The following is a 21,333-nucleotide window of genomic DNA, read 5'->3' on the forward strand; positions in this document are numbered from 1 at the left end:
AAGATCACTGAATGCATAAAATATATAAACATAACAAACATAAAAATGTGTTTATATTTAGTATTTACTGGTTGCAGGTAAACCTCCGGAACAGACAGGGGCGCGCTGGAGTTGTCTCAGTCAAACTGTACCGGAAGTAGTTTTAACTGACCTCACACGAAACAGCGCGCTTTACCAAAACTTTGCCAAATTATAGCTTGTTTTGACATATTTAGCTACTCATTATCTTCTCTTTTAGGTCATGTGTGATATGAGGACTACTGTCTAATCAAGCTCTTTGGTTTAGTGTCTTTTTTATGTTTTGATAGCTGATAAAAAGGCTCATAGGTTTTAAGGTTGCGTCTGTGTACAACGATTTTGTTTTGGATGGATGAGCACAAGGAGAACATTTGTTCAGAAAACGGCAGATTGAAGATGTCTGATATACGAAGACACGATAAAGATAAGGTTTGTATATTCATCTACGCTAAATCCCGAAAGCAACCAAGAGCTATGCATTCGCTGCAACTGCCAGTTACTACTATTTTGTTACCATTAATTATATTTACCTGCTGTTTTGTTTTTGTTTTTCTTCCAGTCTTGCATTAGGATATATGCAGATGAAGATCCTGTCCCGAATACGTCCTCACCTCCGTCTAATGGAGACTACAGTCATCCTGTGTATAAAGAAATTGCTTTGGCCAATGGGCAGATCAACCGCATGTCTAAAGAAGAGCTTCGGAAGAAACTGTCCGATCTAAAGCTTGACACAAGGTAAGAAGTATACATTTTTATATATTCCACATTTCATTTTATTAAAAGGATTTTTCATGTAATTAATGGAGTCTTAACAAATTTTTCATTGTGCAATTGTAAGAGGTGTAAAGGATGTCATGAAGAAAAGGTTGAAGAGCCACTACAAGAAGCAAAAGCTGCAGCAGTCAGCAGCCGAGGGAGGCCCTACTGACACATACTATGACTACATTTGTGTGGTGGATTTTGAAGCAACGTGTGAAAAGGATAACCCACCAGGATTCAAGCATGAAATTATTGAATTTCCAATGGTTCTTGTCAACACAGAGACTTTGGAAATTGCAAGTTTTGTTATTTCTTATTCAAATATGAATATTATCAGTATTACATTGTACTAACTAGAGAGTGCTTTCCTTTCAGGTGGACTCTTTCCAGGAATATGTTAAGCCAGAATTGAACCCACAACTTTCCGAGTTCTGTATAAATCTAACCGGAATCACTCAGGTTGATAGAGACCCCCCTTTGATACTACATGTATATTGCTTTGTTATTGCATCTCTTTTTTGTGTAATAGAAAATGGTTGATGAGGCAGATCCTTTTCCAGTTGTCCTTGAGAAAGCTGTAGCTTGGCTTCAAGAACGAGAGCTTGGGACAAAATACAAATATGCCATTCTGACTGATGGGTATTTTTTTTATATATATATATAATATATATACATAAAGCATATTTTGTGCATTATTTTACAAGATTCACCATGCTAATTGTGTGTACGTGTTAGGGCTTGGGACATGAGCAAGTTTCTGAACATCCAGTGTTCCATAAGTCGTATCAGATATCCTCAGTTTGCAAAGAAATGGATAAATATAAGGAAATCATATGGAAATTTTTATAAGGTACGTCAAGACCTAATTAATGTAAATGAATAGTTTAATACTTTGTGAACGTATGACTGTAATATAACATGGTCATTAAGATATATGTGTATAGCTGCAGTTCATTATTGTGCAGTCTTATATTGACACTTGCTTGCCCTCCTTAGGTCCCACGGCCGCAGACAAAGCTGAGCACAATGTTGGATAAATTGGGTCTGAAGTACGAAGGCCGCCCTCACTCTGGTTTGGACGATTCTAGAAACATTGCCCGAATCGCTCTGCGGATGCTGCAGGATGGGTGCCAGTTGCGGGTCAATGAGCGCATTCACGCTGGTCAGTTACACTCAGTTCCCAGCTCTGCCCCAGTGGAAGGAGCTCCTCCACCACACAATCCCCGCTCTAGAGAGTAACCAACGGTCTACATACTGGCCTTAAAACAAATTTATTTTTGATGTTTGTGGGTTATGAAAACGTTGACTGTCGACAGACTAAAGGGTGCCATGTGCCAGTTTACAGTTTCTGTTAGAGAAGTTGAAGACCCACCAGTGTTTATTCTTTTGTCATTGAATAAATACTGCTTAATTTGTTACCTATAATTAAAGGTAAATTGCCAATAGATGTCTTGTCACATCACATACATGTTTAAAGCACTTTTATTGTGTTGAAGTTTAGTCATCCAGTATAAAGTCTAGACTTTATATTGAATTGGTATTTTGACACAAGATTCAAACTTTGTGATATTTTTGTACAACAGTAGAGTAATATCCAGAGTTAATATTTCACTATTTGGTTGTCAACTTGTAATCTGTGCCTAATGTGAGCAGAAAATTATAGACTGTTCAGAAAAATTAACAATGAATAAATCCTTTATGAAATGCCTCAGAAATGGTGTTTTTATGAATTTTATTTTCTGCATTCACAATACAAATATTCAGTTTTGTCCAAATAGCATTTAGGATGTGTAAAATATATAATTGTGAAATAAACAAATTTTAAACTTTTCAAACTTCTTTGACCATTTCCATTTGTTCAATATAACAAAGTGTCTAAAATGGGTCATGATTTGTAGTGCTTTAAATTTTTAGGACGCTATAAAATTCCCAGCCAGACTTTCAATAAATGGGACATCTAGTTTAATACTGTAAATCAGACACAGGTGCTATACAGTGTCACTTGATAGCTGATCTCTTCTAAGATACGACGGACTCTCTCCTCCAACTGAGCCAACTCTGCAGCTTTGTCCTCAAGAATCTTCTGGTTGGCCTCATAAGATGTCTCCAACTCTTAAAAAGGAAAGAGAAAACTGAAATTTAAAAGCAATATTAACTTTCTGGATAAGGCGCATCACCCAAAGTATTCCATGGAAATTTAAAACAATTTAAAATTGGAACATTCTCTAGGGATTTTGATAAGTTTAAAGGTCCTATATTACACAAAACTGACTCCTGCAAGCTTAAAGCCATGTTAGAATGTTGTGTAATCAAAAACATACCTGAAGTTGGGTATTATTTCATTCACACATAGTATAAAATTCCATTCCAACAACTGGACAAAAAGTTTTTGAAGACATTTCGCTGCTCATCTTCACCCAAAAACTTTTTGTCCAGTTGACAAAATTAAATTTGTCAATGGATTACACTTGACCAACTGGGGGATTACACAGACATAATTCACACATGTTTGAGTAACCTTTTATTATTAGTTTGTCTACATCTCCAAAGTTTAAAATGCTCTGTTCCACCTTGTGATGTCAAGCAGTAGTTTTCAAGTTAACAGCTACCTATTACCTTTAGTTCTGTAGAGATGAGCAATTTCAGGGCTGAAATTATCCAAATGTACTACTACTCATGTACTACTTCCGGCGCTGGCGAGAGCGGCAGCTGGTTTGCATCGCGTGCTGCATCCTGCAAAAGTTCTCTGATGACTCTGCCATCATTGGCCTCATCAAGGATGATGACGATATGGAGTACAGAGGACTAACGCAGGACTTTGTGGACTGGTGTCAGCAGAACCACCTCATCATCAATGCAGGGAAGACCAAGGAGATGATGGTGGACTTCCGCAGACGCCATTCTACTGCTCCCTCAGTGAACATCCAGGGAAGGGACATTGAGAGAGTGGACTCATACAAGTACCTGGGTGTTCATCTGAACAACAAGCTGGACTGGACTCACAACACAGATGCACTGTACAGGAAGGGCCAGAGCAGGCTCTATCTCCTGAGGAGACTCAGGTCTTTTGGAGTGAGAGGGCCACTCCTGAAGACCTTCTATGACTCTGGTGGCATCAGCCATCCTGTACGGTGTGGTCTGCTGGAGCAGCAGCATCACAGAGACGGAGAGGAAGAAGCGGGACAAGGTCATCAAGAAGTCCAGCTCTGTCCTCTGGACTCAGTGCAGGAGGTGTCGGACAGGAGGGTCCTGGCTAAGGTCATTTCTATGCTGGGCCATGAGTCTCACCCCCTGCAGGACGCTCTGTCTGCCCTGGAGAGCAGCTTCAGTGACAGACTGATTCACCCTCGCTGTGTGAAGGAGAGGTTTCGCAGGTCTTTCCTTCCTGCTGCTCTCAGACTGTACAACGAACACTGTTAACACTAAACATGTGTCATTTAACTATACCTATGTGCAATACTCAAGTCACTTTACGGAGATGTTATATTAGAGTCTATTTTTAGTTTATTTTTTAAGTCAATTTTTTTTTTTTATTTTAAGCTATTTATCTATTATCTTGTTTTATTGCATGTACCATTTTCCTCCTGTTCTTGAACTGTGTGGTGCAATATTGGAATTTCCCCACTGTGGGACTAATAAAGGCATATCTTATCTCTTATCTTATCTTATGATTCTAGTGAAGGTGTATGGAGTTTAAAAACATAGTGGAGCACTTCCTTTATTACCACACGACAACGCAAGGTGGTACAGAGTGTTTTCCTTTTGAGAGAAGAACTCAGCCTAAAGCCTTTTCTCTGATTTCAGAGCAATAAAACATCAACAACAACATGTTTGGTGCTGGGGCTTGAAATTGAGACCTTATTTGACATTTACATGGAGCAAACATTTTTTTATGGCATTGTAGCATTAAAACAGTGTTCTTTACCCTTGAGCCTCTGCAGTTTGATGCTGCTCTGGGCTAGCAGCTCTTTGACCTCTTGCTGCAGTTCATCGGCCCGTATCCTCGCCTGAAGCACAGACTCCCCTTTATCCTCAATCAGGCCCTGAACCTCCTCAAATCCATCCTTCACCTCCTGGTTAAACTCCTTTACATAGACACAAACAAAATGGGAATGTATATCAACATAGCCTTAACAAAGCTTTTTGTCAGGTTAGAACAATGGTCTCAGGAATGCACAATGTCAAAATAATATATGTTAAATGTTTACTTCTTGTTAAAATTAAATATCAGGGATGGGATCAGAGGGCTGCTCGGTCCTTGGTGCGGGCTATCGTTGGGTAAGAGATAACTACTGCTTATTGATATGCATTTAATTTCACGGGTTTCTATATTTATCTTTAGGAACACGGCAAGTATATTTCTTTATCTTCTGTGCATCTGCATACATGGACTGCAATGTAACTCCTTATTATTGCAATTACTATGTGAAAGTTATAACAAAAATTGGTCAAGAATAAAGATTTGTCAATGTAGCAGACCTGCTCTGCCTCGTCTGCATTCTGTTTCGCCTGTTCGCTGGTCACGCCTGCAGTCTCCACCAGGTGGGTCACTTCGAGGTTATTCTGTCTCAATAAGCCAACCTCCCTTTCCAGTTGAACCAGGCGCCCTGTAGTATTGCTCAGTTTTAGCTCCGATGTAGCAGTTTCGGACTCCACCTAAATGGCGAACAATTACATTTTAGGACACATCAGACATAGTACAGCTTTTGTAATAAAATTTGCATCAAAAACATCATCTTACTGAAATGAGCAATTCCAGTGTACCCTTGGTGTTGTTCAGAGCAAGCTCTATGGCATCAGCTGCAGTACTTTGGGCCTTCTCCGTCTCTTCCAAAGCCGCCTTCACAACATCTGCACTCTCCTTTATGCCAGATGCCTTATTGCTATAACAATTCACAAAAAAGAATTGTATTATTACTGCTGAAAATAATTAATGTGTCACAATAATTACATTACTGAAATTCTTCTAAAACTGTACAAGATGATCGTACACTGAAATTCATTGTATCAATGATAAAATGACAAGAAAACAAACAAGACAAGAAAATAAACAGAGAAACTATATTTGAAATATTTCCACTACCTTGCTTCCTTGGCCTCCTTGAGAAGTGTCTCCGCAATCTTAATGTCTAGAGCACTTTGGCTGAGGATGGTCTCTACACTGGTCAGGCTGCCCACCTTCTCCTTTATCTCCTCTGTCAGCTCCTTCAGTTTCTCTGTAGAAGCTGGCATCTGTAGAGCCAGCACCTCAGTGGCCACCGCTTCAATTACAGATAGGTCTGCCTTCTCATCTGCAAAATACAAGTATAAGAAGTGTTAAAACAAGCAATTTATCACACTTGTGTTTAATTGTTGCATTTTCTTACTGGTCAGAAGGTCACGTATTTCTTTAATAAGGTCTCGGAGTTGGCTGTTGCTTTGCTCCACTCTCTCTTTGCTTTCGTTTGATTTCTTCAGCACCTCCAGGGCATTCACTTTGGCCTCATCTGCTCGGACCTTGGCTTCCCATACCTGTTAGCACATTGGTACAGCATGTCAATATTTTATACATTTTTTTGTTTTGACTTTCCAAACTTAAATTAAAATGTTGACTTACCAATTTCGATAGCTTGTCCACCTCCTGCATGGCCATGTCAATGTTTTTATCTAAATCATTGGCTGATTTCAAAGCCGTTTCAGATGTTGTGACAAGACTTTTGCATCCTTCTCCTCCACAGTGGAATTCCCCATCCTTGCTCATGCAGCTTAAGCCACCACAGGGGGAGCCAGAGCAGCTCTCCCCTTCTGCTGCACCTCCACAAATCTACAATTAAACAGAAATTATTCTAAAGTTTAAATAATTACATATCTGTCAAATGTATTAATTTGGTTGAATTGTACCTTTGGGCTCAGTGAAGACAGGTCAAATGCATTCAGCTCATTCTCCAGTTTTTCCATCTTTTGCAAATTGCGTTGGTGCTTCCGATCAAAGTCTTTTTTACTGCTGGTAAGTTTATCCTCTGTGGCTTTCCGTACAGCCCCTGAAATTGCTACTGTGTTGCCTGGGATAGCTGTGGCAATATTGGCACGGATGTCAGCATTAGTGGACTCTGTGTGTGCTTCGGAGATAGTGTCCATAGCACCTGAAACAGAAAGGTTGTAGAATGTCACATATCAAACACATGTTGCCATTTTGTGGGTATATGTCAATGTATTTTATCGTGTACCTTGTATATTGGCATTTTTGGCATCAAATACTTGCTGTCTAAGCTCCTTCACAATTTGGTCCAGTTTGTTGGCTTGATTTGTCAGTTCTTCCAAGTTGGCATCTGTGCTGTTGGTATCACCATGCAAGACATCTAAAGTCTTCTCTGTTGTATTCAGCATCCCATTAACAAAGGACATAACACCACTAATAGAAAAAAAAAATCATCAAAAAAATATTAAACACACATTATCCAAAGTTCTTTCTAATGAGTTTCTTACGTTATTTGGTGCATCAAATCTTGTATTTCCTCGAACTTGGCAGCAGCCGGATTGTTTTCAACTATATCTTTAACAGCCATAATTTTTCTCTCTAAACTGCTAACTAGTTCTTTATATGGTGCTGTTACTCCACTGGTCTGAAGCTCAGTTACTTGGGCCTCTAGACGCTGTGTCTGATTTGTCAGTTCATTAACAATAGTGTCCCATTCTCCAAAACAATCGTGGCAGGGCTCACAGTTAGGAAATTCTCCCCGGTATCCTCTGGCACACTTGTCACATCTCATGCCTGACACGCCCTTCACACATGTACACTGTCCTGTGGCACGATGGCACTGAACACTGGAGATCCCCCGAGGGTCACAATCACATGCTAAAAAAATACAGGTTTAAGTTTAAGTATACAGTTTTCTACAATAGGCTTTTTCTAAAATATATGAGTGGTAACTGTGTAGAAGTAACATTTTACAAGAAGAAACTAATAATTTTACTTAAACTTTACATGAAAATTATTGTTGAACTAAAAGGTCATAGTGACTGTAAATGTCAGCATGGTATGAGTAAGGAACAAGGAATGTAGTAGTGGTTCATTTTCAGCACTGTAATGACTTACATCATTTAAATGATTTATGAAACCAAAATGAGAGAGGGTCCCGCAACTTTTTCAAGTAAAATGAACAACCTAAAGACATCAGCAATTCATCAAACATGTCACTGGGTGGGTTTCCTTAAATCACACAAAGGTGCTGATAAACTAGTACTTGTTTGTGCTGAAATGTTTCACAAGTGGATTATCTATGCAACACAGACAGGAAGAGTCCAGCTGCTCAGAGTACTTAGAAACCATTACAAAATATAGCTGGGATCATTCAGGATTTCAGGGTCCTCTGGGTGTTGGCCCATGACAAAAATGTTTTCCTGGGAGTTTGGGCTAACATCTGGTTCTCATGAGCGGAGAATGAGAGGTCAGTCCCAGATTCCAGGACCCCCTCCCTTTTTCTACTCTCTTCTCCTGCTGTCTTTTCCTTAGAGCAAAGAAGCTACTGTCTACAGTGGTTTTACAGACAGTCTTGGGAAACTGAAATTGGCTTGTCTTTCTAGCAATCTGTTCTGCAGACAATATAACATGAACACTGGATTTGAGACTAGACACAAGTGCCAAATGATGCTGACACAAACAATCATTGTTCTAAATGTCTAAAAAGTTTGTAGCAGGATACAATGAGGTACAATGAATGAGTGCAGCAGAAATGGAAGCAAAACAGTTATATTTGTAATTAATGTTGTTTATTTTCTGTAAAGTTACCTACCATGACATTTGACCTCTGGATTCCCCCAGAACAGTTCTCTGCACTCTCGACAAGTTCTGCCACCAAAACCAGGTTTGCACGAACATTGTCCAGTAACCTAAAGAAATCAATAAATAATTTACTAAAAACTATAATAATATAACACAAAGATTATAAAATACTAACCAGGATAATAACAAATCAATGTTTAGGTTTTAGGTTTTCTATACATAAACTGACCTTTAAAACACAGTTATTAAACAGTGTATTCTGAGACTTCCTTCCTTTTGGTGGAGTAGGGCCAATAAACATGGAAATCTAAACTCTGTGTGCAAAGTGCGCAAACAGCTGAGAGTTGAGTGAGGGGAGGATATACTATTCTGTTCAGTTCCTGTGAGTCTTGTACAAAATTCGTGAAGAATGAAAAGAGAAAAAAAAGCAAACCCAAACAGAGAAAACTCAAGTTGACCACAACCACTAGACTGGACACTGTGTCACAAAAATCATTTAGCAATACAGACTTTCTTCTTGAGTCTATTTCAATTACTCCACTGTGCTGCACTGATGAAAATGAAATCTTTGGACAATTTAGGCTTTTTGCACATAGTTTCAATTTCTGTAGTATAAAGCTTACCACATCACAAGATGAACCAAAGGAGTGCTTAGGGTCACAGTCACATCGCTCGCAGCCTTTTCCACTAGTGATGTTCCAGGTATCCACTGCACAGCGGTCACAGTTTTGACCCACAACATTGGGCAGACAGGGGCACTGGCCGGAAAGCTGGTCACACTGGCATCCATCAGAAGAGGAACAGGCGTGTGCCACAGTACCCACCGAGTAACACATGCACTCTACAGAACAAAAAGTTAGGGATAATTAGGCCAGTCACTATAACACATTTTGAAGTACTGAAATATAGACCAAAAATGATAGTTTTAAAAAAAAATATGCCACTGACACAATAATGCTAAAGCAGGAATATATGAAAAAAAAAAATCTGATATTCTGAAAGTTCCCTACTAGTACAAAAAGGCACTTAAGATAAATACTGATCCTCAAAAATTGTTGTTCCCTGTACTATCTATTGATAAGTCAATATACAGTAGTAGTAAATATTGTGACTGAGTTAAGGAATAGACAAAAAAAAAACTGTCTTTCTTACTTACTCCTACAACTCTGAGTGGCTGCATTGCCATAGTAACCAAGTTTGCAGTGCTGACATGCATATCCTTGTGTGTGGTACAGGCATTTGAGACAAGCCCCTGAACGAGCATCACAGGCGCCTGGGTCATGCATGTCTATGTTGTTATTGCACTGACAGGGCAAACAGTGGCCTCTGGGCACCAGCGGGTTCCCAAAATAACCAGGGGCACACTCGTCACACCTGGACCCTACAAGAATGAACCAAAATGAAAATTAGACCTTTCAATATTTACACTAAAACAAAAAAGAGTAAATTATAGGGGTTCATTGTTAACTGTCATGTGCATTAAGCAAAAGAGAAAACAACTGAGAAAATAGTAATAATGTGTGACTGAAATATGCTCTGTGTGTTTTATTTACCTTTGTAGCCGGGATTGCACACACACACCAGCTGGTTACTATGGGCCAAGTGGTAGCAGCTATCAGCAAATTGGCGTCCACTGCTGGGACCATCAGGGCACATGCAGGGGCGACAGTGGCCACCTGAACCCAGCTCTGGGTTACCATGGTAACCATCCAAACATCTGCAGGTAGACAATTTGAAACATAAGGGACCTCAATTATGAAACACTTCTGTATGTATGCACTGAATGTACCGTTCACAGTGATGTCCTGCAGTGTAATCTCTGCATCCCTGGCACTCCCCTGTCTGGGGATGGCAATAGTCACTGTGCCCGTTACACTGGCATGGTCTACAGTGAGGGAAGCCCCAAAAGCCAGGCAGGCAGTGGGAACACTGGCGTCCTGTGGCTCCTGGGACACACTGACACTGCCCCGTAGCTTCATGGCAAAAAGCAGTGACTGACCCTCGGGGGTCACAGTCACAAGCTGGTAACATGAGACAGATTAGATAGAATGTATATTGTGCATGTTATTATTATTGTTTGTTTTTTTCTTACCCCTGCACCCATTCGGACTGAAAAGGAAGGTTGCAGGTGCACAGTGCTCACAGTTCCTACCAACAACATTAGGTCGACAATGACACTGTCCACCGTTTGGTTGACACACAGCACTCAGCGACCCCTGGGGGTCACACTGACATTCTAGAAAATAGGAACATTTATCAAAAGGACATAAAACAGTGGGTTTTATAAAAATATAATGTCAAATTTATACCCATGGCTCCTTTATGAAGCAAAGCAGAGACACTGAAAATGTAGTCATTACAGATGTCTGTCATTGGACTTTTCACAACACTCTGGCTGCTTTCAAGGCAGCGGTAGCGCTGAAAGGTGTCCCAGGCTCCTTCTCCATCTGTCCCTTCGAATATGTTGAGTTCCCTGACCCGGGGCATCAACACCAGCTGAGAGATAAAAGAAGAGTCAGCTCTATAAAAACAAACACAGACTGAATAAATACAGCTTTTATAAAACACTTACAGAGTCAATAAGTGTGTAAGGATTGGTGGCATCGCTCACAGACGAGTACCGGGGAAGACTAACACGCACTGTGTAGTTAAGTCCTTTTTCAAAGCACACAGGGCGTGTAAGCAGCACATGTCTGAGAAACAACTTACAGTTAGTGTCTCTTTTGTTATTGTTCAAAATAACAACTGGTCTGCAGGTTTTACCGAGATCCAGGTGGCAGAGAAATGTACTGCTCGTCTCCTGCCTGGACGGAGGTGCCACAGTGGCTGATGTAATTTGGAGGGTTGAACACGGGGCGCTGCAATCTGACGTTCACCTGATCCAACTGCTCTGGCAACTGTTAACGTTTACTTGTGTTTATATTCAGCTAGTCAAACATATTCATAATCTGACATAGTTTTGGAAAAGCAGTCAAATATTTGCTTTGTGGTACAAATAGTGTGTACCGTGTATAGTTAACTTACCTGAGGCTCATAGCGAATAAGGATATCGTAGTCCATGGACTCAGGGATGTTGTTTATGTTAAACTCCAGGTAAGCCCCTTCTGGTACATTTACAAAGCCCATACCTGTCCATGTAGGGCTGCGGTCCAAAGGATAAGGTCTAGGTACCACGGTGACACCCTAAGACAAGACACAAAGCAAAACAGTTTATAAACAAGTTTGCTGAATGTATTACGGTTGTACAAAATGTAACTTAATGTGCAACAATGTAACCTAACATAACTTACTGGTCCATGCTTGGCGTCCTCAGCCTCATATGTGTAATGATCCAGAGCAATGAAGTAGAAGCCAGACTCAACTTGGTCACATTGACGACCAAACATGTGCTCCCTACATACACATTGTCCACTGTAGGGGTCACAGCTGTAAAGAGATTTTATTTTTATGATTTACAATTTCAAATATTGTGTGAACATTGCACTCTTCATAATATGCCTACAAAATCCATTTAATGTCTTACTTGTTATTAATCGCTCCACCTTGGTCACAGTCACATGGTCTGCATCCATCCATATCATTGGATAGACCCCAGTGTTGTGGCTTTAAAAAAAATAAAAATAAAAAATTACAACTGGTAAACATTAAAAACCGACTGTGCCAAATAATCCAGCAATATACACACCATGCACTGATCACAATTATGTCCATCTACGAGACGTTTGCAAAAACAACTTCCTGTCTTTGAGTCGCACGGGTTTCCTCCAGGCAGTGTTCCCAGTGGGTTACAGGTGCAAGCTGCCAGAATACATAGTTATATTAGTAACATGAGTCATATCTGTGTTATTTCCCCACAGTATTGCCAAACGTGCTCACTACCTTTTTAAAGCCCAAGTATCTCATTACTGACAAAAAATATTAATGAATATTGGAATAATCTACCACTGACAGAAAGAGAGTCCCCATCTTTCAATTGCAACTTCAATAAGCGACATATTCACACTGCAACGGGTCACATTTGGAAAAAAGTGTTTCAAAGGTAGTCACTGGGACACTTTTTTTTTTTCAACCAAGACATTTTGACTAGTACCGGTCTCACAAATTAGAATTTATACAGCACTGAGCTAAAATTCACATACAGTTGAAACTTGACACATATACCTTTTTTCTCACTGACATGAAATCAGACTACACTTTTCCTGTTTTAGATTGAAAAGGATTGCCAAAATTATTCTATTTGCTAAATGCTAGAATAATGAGAGAAGGATTTTTTTAGACAATTTTTCATTACTTTCTTCAAAGTCAGAAGTTTAAATACATTTCATTAGTATATTAGTAGTACTACTATGTAGTCATATAGTATATTAGTAGTACCATTGCCTTTAAACTGTATGACTTCAGTCAAATGTTTTGGATTTCCTTCCACAAGCTTCTAACAATAGTTGGCAGAAATTTTGGCCCATTCCTCCTGATAGAACTGGTGTAACTGAGTCAAGTTTGTAGACTACCTTGCTTGCACTTGCCTTTTCAGGTCAACCCATACATTTTCAGTAGGATTGAGATCAGAGCTTTGTGATGGCCACTCCAAAACATTGACTTTGTTATCCGTGAGCCTCTTTGTAACCAGTTTAGCAGTATGCTTCAGGTCTTTGTCCTTTTGGAAAACCCATTTGCGCCCAAGCTTCATCTTCTGGGCTGATGTCTTTAGCTGTTGCTTCAGTATTTCCACATAATGATGATGCCATCTATTTTGTGAAGTGCAGCAGTGCACCCTGCAGCAAAACAACCACACAACTTGATGCTGACACCCCCGTTCCACAGTTGGGATGGTGTTCTCAGGCTTGCAAGCTTCCCCCATTTCATCCAAATGTAATGATGCTAATTATGGCCAAGCTGTTAAATTTTAGTTTTGTCAGACCACAGGACATGTCTTCAAAAAACAAAGGTCTTTCTCCTGCATTTGCAAACTCTAATCTGGCTTTTTATGTTTCTTTTGGAGTAATGACTTTTTCCTGGCAGAGTGGCCTTTCAGCCCATATCGACACAGTACTCGTTTCACTCTGGATAATGACACACTCTTTACAAGCTCTTTTGCTTTAGTTCTTGGGTTGATATGTACATTTTGCACCTCTAATGAAGTCAGATGTTATCAATAAACCTATCAGAAGCTTCCAAAGACATGATATCATCATCATCTAGGTTTTCCCAAATTGTTTAAAGGCATAGTAATCTGACTGTATGTAAACTTCAGATTTTGAAGATCGTAATGAAAAATTCTCTCATTATTCTTGCATTTAGCAAATAGAAGTAATTTTGGTAATCCTAATTGACATAAAACAGGAAAGGTCTGATTTCATGTCAGACAGTGAGAAAAAAGTGTCTTTTTATACAGTGTATGTAAACTTCTGGTTTCAACTGTAAGGTCATTAATACGCACTGTGCCACTAAAAAATTAAATAAATAGTAAGCAAAGATAATTTGACTTACGCAGGCAGCCATCAGGTCCCTCCCCCAGCCCGTGGTGTCCTGGACGACAGTGGTCACATCGCTCTCCTTCTACATTGGCTTTACAGCGACATTGGCCTGAGATGAGTCCAGCCGAAACATCTGTTCTAGAGTCGCACAAACCTCCCTGAAGGGACCCAGATGGGTCACAGTTGCAGGCTGTTGAAATAAACACAAATGTTTTTCAACCACGGTTAAACTTAGTAAACTTAGGTTGCGTTCACACCATTGTAGAATCTCTATAGTTAAAATTTATGATGAGGAGGTGTTCTGGGCATGCCCCACCAACAGGATGCTCTAAGGAAGACCAAGGACATGCTGGAGGGACTATGTCTTTCGGCTTGCGGGATAACACCTTGAGGTCCAACTGGAGGAGCTGGAGGAAGTGCCTGGGATGGGGAAGTCTGGGGGTCTGCTTAGAATGCCCCAAATAAGTGGAAGAAAATGGATGGAATTAATAGCTTAAATAATAGCTTCAGAGTTAATAGCTTTCTTTCAAAAAAATATATGTTGCCCTCCATCTGAAATAATGATGATCACAATTTCAGATGGAGGGCAACATTTGGGTTTCAGAGTGATGCATTTTCCTAATCAATAAAAGAAATAATAAATATATTCTATATACTATATTTACTATATTTAAAAATAATTGTATAATAAATTCTTATTAGAAAACAGGGTTAGACCATAAAAGAGCAGTTTGCCTGCATTTTCAGTTTCAAAGAGCTATTACCCCTCAAACCTAGTACTTAGCAGGTAATTACAATCATGGTTGAACAGTTACCGGTACTTTTAGCTTTTCACTTCAAAGACTGTCACAGTTATTGTGTTCAGCTGCAGGTGTTTCTTGTCAGTGCTTATGGACAAGATACATTATTCAACAACTTTGTAACTCCCCATGACATGCGTGAAAGGGGAGGTCATGCTAGGGTGACTCACGTTCACAGACATTGGGGTCCCTCAGGTCTCTGTTGGGGTGCTGGTAAAAGAAGGGTGCACACTGTTCGCATTGCCGCCCGATGGTGTTGTGCTGGCAGTTTTCACACACGCCTCCGCTCACATTGCCACTGGTTATGTACACTGCCATGTCAAAATGGCAGGAGGTAGAGTGTTCATTGCACCCACACTCTGAAATTAACAGAAGGGAAAAAAATAAGTTCAATACTTTTAAGCAGATTCAAGAAATGTGAAATACATACTCTTGCAAGCATGAGTATTGCGACCCTCAGCTGGTCTCCAAGGCAAGTCATGGTAGAAGTCCTGACAACGTTCGCAGTTCAGTCCCTCAGTGTTGTGGTTACAAACACAGCGGCCATGAACCTACAGAAGTTTATGACTTAAGGTGAGGACACATTTGTGATAATGTTATGGATAATCTGTTGTATGTTGATGTACCATGCCATCAGCTCCAGTTGGTGCTCCATCAATCGGGGCACATTCAGAGGCATGGCCATAGCAAAAGCAGTTACCGCGGACAACCATATCATAGAGGGCGTAGTAGTACTTCTCTTTGACCTCATCACGAGAGTCAAGCAGGTTGTCGCCCAAAGTGTGGAGCTTGATAAACTTCACTCTGAGGTTAGTGATCTTCAGCATGTCTGTAAATATACAGTTACCTATTAGTTTGTTTGCAATTGTCACACTGAGTACAGTGGCCAGTAAAAATTGGGTAACTAAAATCATCATATAGCTATGGTAATGAGACGTGAGTATTGGTTTGTGTTTACATGCCCAAGACAAATCAATCTTCAAAAACACCTGGTGACATTCCAATTACTTAATGGATTTTAACTGTTGCATTTGGAAGACAAAGTACATTTAATTATAAATTTACCATCTTTAACATTTTCTGTTTCATTTTTCTCTTTGCTACATTTGTGCTATAATCACAAAGACATCAGACTTTAAAATCTGATAACAATGATCTGATTTTTGGTGTGCATGTAAACCTAGCCATTCATACTTGATAATATATTTCTATACTAGCCAGTATACATGTCTACAGCATTTGCCACAAATATGAAGCCCCCTGTGTCCTTTGGTTTGAATATCTTACACTGTGTGTGAATGTTTTGAGACGTAGTCACTTCCTTGTGTGAAATTCTTACTGTCTCTTCTCTGACCCTTCAGCTGTAAACCAAGTGTGTGTTACCTGGACAGCAGACAATCAAATATTCATGTTGTAATAATGTTGGTCTCCAGGTTATGCTGATTCATTCATAAAATCAAATACAGGACTGATTAATATTCTGTATTCCTTATTTGTGATTTATCTGTCCTAATATTATTATCAGTGGTATTGGGGGATGGTTTCATATATCGGTGTTGGCAAATTTCAAATTGGGGCCTTGCCATGGATTACAAGTTCTAGGTATCTGCAAATATCAGCCACAACAGCAAGACAAATAGTGAATATGATTTCAAAAATAAATAAATACATCCATATCAGCCAGTCCATTCCAAATTCCCTTAGTTAAACACATGCATCTTACTCTGTATCCTCAGGCTATAAGGATCTTCAATCTCAAAAGCTGGGTCCAACACTCTGAAGATTACCTACAAATTGACAAATGTAAAGAAATATAGGAGATACTAGTAGATGGACATTATTATTTTACTCGCACCTCTCCCTCTGTGGATGGTTCAATGTCTGAGTAGCGCGAGTCACAGATGATGTCATCCACTTTGACCATAGGGCCCACAGACACATCGGGGAAGGAGGACCCACAGTCATAGGCAAAGTAGCGATACACTTGCCATGAATTTCCAAAGTCCATGGACCTCTCAATCACCATTGCAGCAGGCCGAAATGTCTGTAAATATGAACTGACTAAAGTTAGGCTACCTGTTGTCTATACCCACTGGACTGACACTAAAAGATTATATTGTATTGTTTACTGTGTATTTATGAACTGAATTTTAAATGAATAAAGTTATCTGATTCTAGGTTAAAACTGTTGTTCTTTATAGATAATTTCTTTATTAATAATGGACCATTTAGGTAAGAGGGTTCTCAAACTTGAGGAAAAAGCTATCACTGTACCATTTTAACAAACAACACCTATTCCTGACCTGTAGCTAATTCCAAATTGTCAATCCATTAACACAGATGATGGAAATCTAAAAATCTTTAGAACTGAAAAGACTGTTTAGCAACTAGAGCAAACCTCGAAATAAGAAATAAAACGTTGAGAATGACATGAATAAGAGTTAAAAATTGTGGAAGTAAATTATTATGTATAAAATTTACAAATATAGTGTAATTATTATTTATGGGTACCACTTAAAATAACTAGTGCACGTTACAAAAGAACAAAGAAAAGTGGGTTTTCTCTGTCATGTAGCTTAGAACAAAGCTGGGAAGGATGTACAATGCATCTGGTCAATGACAAACAGTGTCAGAGTTGATGACAGGCATATAACCAGATGGCCACCAATGCTGCAGACCAAAGGTGTTTTTACTGCTCGTGAAAACCTCCTCATTCCCACTACCCTCCAGAGACTAAAACTATTCTAAACATTCCTCGTCTACAGCTGTCCAGCTCTGCATCTATCACTCTTGGCTTGCATGGAAAAGCTTTATGTATAATAAGTATAGAGTAAAACTTAGAAAGTCACCTTGAAAGTCATGATGAGATGTGTGAAGTGAAACTCAGCCTCCAGGTCCAGTTGGATGGTGACATTTTCCACACCTGATAAAAACAGACTTGATTAAAACCAGGCAAACCTAACATTTATTGCTCTATAAAACTTGTTCAATTGCAATATAGTGGAAAACATGAGTCCTTTTTTCCACACATGCACTCTCTATCTAATGTGATGGGATTCTCTCGGAGGTGTGTGTCATGGTGGGAGTGCGTTTGGAGATGCAGATGGCTTTGAAACAGCAGGAAACTGGCTGTGAGTATGGGATTTCCTAACCTATTCACAGCAGCAGCTCTTTCCTTCTAGGCTTCTGAAGCATTATTGCAACATCTTAGGCTTTGTAAAATCTTTATTTCACAATCAGTTACAAACTGAAGTAGCATTAATAGTGAAGGCATCATGTTTCTGTATTTTTGAAAACGTTTGCTATAATTGTAGGTTTTGTGGTTGCTTAGTGCATTGAAAACAATAAGGGCGCCCTAGGGAAACAGGAAACTGTTAAACATAAAAAATTTCCTGCAACTACTCCTATACACGGAAAGTATGGAATGTTACTGTAAAGGTTTGTTGACCAAGAGTGTTTTGGTGAATGTTAATCTGTCTCTTATAGAGGTTGTCCTAAATTATTTTAAAAAATTGATCAAACCTTATTCCTATGTGTGTTAGATGTCTCTAATGTTCCCAAAGTGTGTAGGTTTTGTGAAGCCTCCTGATTGTACACTTATTACACACATCTGGGTCTAATTAGCATACCTGTTCCATGCAGTTCACCTGTACGCCCCGCCCCCTCGCCCTGCGATGATTGAGTGTGTGATGTCGTAGTCCAGTCATTAGTGAGGTCAGTCCCCATGAGAACACTGTCAGTTGTGGCTCTCACACTGCTGCATTGTCCCTTGTTTTAAACCAGGAGTAATAATAAGGAATGTGTTTTTTCTCACCGTTTCCTGACTGCCACCAGGTCTTAAGGCGATTATGAGCGAATGTGGTGACAACGTTTTCGATGGTGTGGCTAATGGGGTTGGTGTGCTCATTGTACATCAGTCTGGAATCACACTTAAAGCATTTCTTCTCCTCCTACAAAAAGAAAGAAAACTCAGTGTTCAAGGAGACATAATTTAAAAATGTATTTTTATGAGTTTTTAACCATGCTGTAACAGTTGTAACGTATGCTATACATGATATATTTATTTTTTTACTATTGCATTTTTGAGGCTTGAATGCTTACGTCACCTACTCCCTTTCCCCGCCCACAACTCCGTACTTTTGTGTAGTTATAAAACATAAGCATTCAAAAATATTGTGTAGCTACTAAAAAAAGAGAATACACATAGGCTACATGAAAATTTGGCATTACGAAGAGGCAGGGGCTCTCAGTTCTGCAGTTTTAAACAGGAAGTCAATGGTCCCATGACTAATAGTAATGCAGTTTAACGATGATCATTAAAATATAAAATGTCAACGTAAAACAATGATCTATGTATGTTAGGGTTTATTACTATGTACCAGAAAATAAATAATATTAGGCCTATCACAATAACACATTTTGAAGTGTCATCTATTGCAAAAGAAAATATAGACGATAAATAATCCTATTGAAACTAATCTATGCCACTGAAAAAAGCAGGATTATCCCAAAGCACTTTTCTAAATGTACAATACTGTTAAACGAAACATGAGCTGTACAAAATAAATAGCAGAATGAAACTCTTTTGTAGTTAGCACACATCTAGGATGAGTCATAGAAGTTATTTATTCAACCTTCTTTGGCGAAATGGGAAAAAAATAAGGCAGGGAATAAGCAGTGTAGCTCTATTACTTCACAAAAAATAATGAATAGTAAATAAACCTACTAGCACCATCAAGATCCTGCTACTACTATATAATACTTTTCAGACAAAGCTTTCAGGACAGTTGTGGTCAGGTTAATGGTGTTTATATGAGGTTGCCGGTGCTCTCGCTCATGCTGTCATGGGGCTTAGTTTCTCAACAGATGGTTTGGCAAACACACAAACTATACTCCAGTTCTCACACACATCTGCACACAGTCTTAAATCATGGACATACAATGTGTGAATAAACAAGAATTTCCCAGTTTGACCCAGTCTGTGCCAAATACATTAAAATGTGACTAAGTTGGACTATTTCTATTGACTTCCTGCTTTTCATACTTGCTTATCTCCAGAGCAGAAAATGCATTAATGTGTGTCCATGATTTCATAAGGAGTCCATTCACACAGCCAGGCCGCCAAAGGGTGTTAGATAAAAAGAGAATCTCCCTTCTTCAACCCCTGATCAGCGCACACAGACAGGGCAGGGATTGTGAGGCATACAGCTCTTTATTGTGGATGGGAATGCTTACTCCCACTCATCGAGACAACAGGCAGATGCTGTGCAAATGAATATAATGTAGCTGGCTGCAAAAACGTGCTAGTTAATCTGACATTTTAGCAAACAGAATGTGGAAAATCTGGAATGTGTATATATATGTATATATACATATATGTGACAACCATCGTGTTTCAATACTCAATACTAGCACATCCTCATTTATCTAACCAGTAGGCCTACTGCAGTTAATTCAGAACACATGACTAACATGGTTACTGTTCTCAAGCTCCTCTTTACACATTGGAGTGGCATCATGATCTAGTATCCCATAGGCTTGATGTGTTTGTACTAACAGTATAAAAGAACTGCATGTTTGTTGTTGCTGAAACTTAAACAAGAGTAAGTTTAAATGATTACCTCCAGATGTCCCACAATACAGAAGTGCTCTGGATGCTGCAGGCCACAGGTGGATGAGGAGGTGAGTTTGTGAGCTCTGCCGATCAGGAGGTCACCTGTGGCAGGGTAACAGCTTCCCTCCGTGCACACATCTGCAAACTCTGGAAGTTGGGCCCAGGCTGGGCACCACAGCACTGAAAGTAACACCAGTGTTAATATATGTCTGTTATTACAGTGCTTTGGGAGAATAAATACAGAAATGAAGCCTTCTAAAAGCATCCATATGACTCAAGACTGAACCATTTTTGCTTTGTACTTTTAAATTGCATTCACGTGAATTTAATTTGTGGCAGCAAAAAATGTATGCTTATGACAGTCTAAAGATATCATACTGTAGGCCTGGTCTTTTCTGATTAGGGCAAAATAACAGGCAGATGTAAATGTGGTACAATTATTTTTGATAGTTACTTCAATGCATAATGACGTCTGTCAAAAAGATTCACATAAGCTTCTGACGGCAAAAGCATTTAAGAAAACTCACCAAAGGTTAGAAGCTGAAGAAGAAGCATCTCCGGGTATGGAGATTTGCGGATCCCTGGTCTTGGAGCCGGTGGATCCCACAGCGATGTGTTTCTGTAAGTGAAGTCAAAAAGAGTTGACTTGCAGAATAGTCCCAACTTTCAGTCCCCATCCCACCCCGATCCCACCGACCAGCCATACCCCGCCTTTCTCTAGTAGCGCATTGATTCCAATGAGAGGGAACCATGTGCACCCTCTACTGGAGGTTTGACAGATAGGACTTTTTATAATAATGAATACTGTATTTTCAAAGAAAATTTGGCCTGTAAACTATTGGCATGTTGCTTATACAAAGTCAAAAATATTTTAATAATTAAAATGACAATTTTATATCTACAAAC

At 39.4% G+C, this 21,333-nt stretch overlaps 2 protein-coding genes across 2 annotated transcripts; one reads left to right on the plus strand and one right to left on the minus strand.

Moving 5' to 3' along the window:
• The first annotated feature begins 138 nt into the window (after positions 1 to 138).
• Positions 139 to 2,481, plus strand: eri1 (exoribonuclease 1). Its single transcript, XM_033990245.2, has 7 exons — positions 139 to 447; positions 578 to 753; positions 857 to 1,073; positions 1,153 to 1,236; positions 1,307 to 1,416; positions 1,513 to 1,627; positions 1,774 to 2,481. The coding sequence occupies exons 1-7, from the start codon at positions 367 to 369 to the stop codon at positions 2,014 to 2,016; spliced, it is 1,026 nt and encodes a 341-aa protein (XP_033846136.1). The 5' UTR covers positions 139 to 366; the 3' UTR covers positions 2,017 to 2,481.
• On the minus strand, positions 2,478 to 21,091 carry lamb1b (laminin, beta 1b). The gene is made up of 33 exons (XM_033989536.2): positions 20,955 to 21,091; positions 20,435 to 20,607; positions 18,628 to 18,763; positions 17,663 to 17,736; positions 16,669 to 16,857; positions 16,537 to 16,600; positions 15,440 to 15,642; positions 15,244 to 15,364; positions 14,984 to 15,172; positions 14,027 to 14,203; positions 12,225 to 12,337; positions 12,063 to 12,142; positions 11,830 to 11,965; positions 11,564 to 11,722; positions 11,303 to 11,436; positions 11,112 to 11,232; positions 10,849 to 11,035; positions 10,632 to 10,775; positions 10,329 to 10,560; positions 10,093 to 10,256; positions 9,696 to 9,920; positions 9,163 to 9,380; positions 8,550 to 8,646; positions 7,243 to 7,612; positions 6,984 to 7,168; positions 6,658 to 6,899; positions 6,374 to 6,580; positions 6,144 to 6,288; positions 5,861 to 6,068; positions 5,519 to 5,660; positions 5,257 to 5,433; positions 4,703 to 4,862; positions 2,478 to 2,889 (listed from the first exon to the last, which is right to left on the minus strand). Exons 1-33 carry the CDS (start codon positions 20,980 to 20,982, stop codon positions 2,753 to 2,755), a joined length of 5,337 nt encoding a protein of 1,778 aa, XP_033845427.1. The 5' UTR covers positions 20,983 to 21,091; the 3' UTR covers positions 2,478 to 2,752.
• Between the last annotated feature and the right edge of the window lie 242 nt (positions 21,092 to 21,333).

This window comes from Periophthalmus magnuspinnatus, chromosome 23, assembly GCF_009829125.3.
Source record: "Periophthalmus magnuspinnatus isolate fPerMag1 chromosome 23, fPerMag1.2.pri, whole genome shotgun sequence".
Taxonomy (NCBI): domain Eukaryota; kingdom Metazoa; phylum Chordata; class Actinopteri; order Gobiiformes; family Gobiidae; genus Periophthalmus; species Periophthalmus magnuspinnatus.

Coding starts and splice junctions, on each gene's coding strand:
- eri1 (XM_033990245.2), top strand. CDS start 367: ATGGATGAGCACAAGGAGAACATTTGTTCAGAAAACGGCAGATTGAAG. Junction 448..577: donor GAAGACACGATAAAGATAAG/GTTTGTATATTC, acceptor TTTTTCTTCCAG/TCTTGCATTAGGATATATGC. Junction 754..856: donor GATCTAAAGCTTGACACAAG/GTAAGAAGTATA, acceptor TGCAATTGTAAG/AGGTGTAAAGGATGTCATGA.
- lamb1b (XM_033989536.2), bottom strand. CDS start 20,982: ATGCTTCTTCTTCAGCTTCTAACCTTTG. Junction 17,737..18,627: donor CTGGTGGCAGTCAGGAAACG/GTGAGAAAAAAC, acceptor TGTTTTTATCAG/GTGTGGAAAATGTCACCATC. Junction 11,233..11,302: donor TCTCTGCCACCTGGATCTCG/GTAAAACCTGCA, acceptor GTTGTTTCTCAG/ACATGTGCTGCTTACACGCC.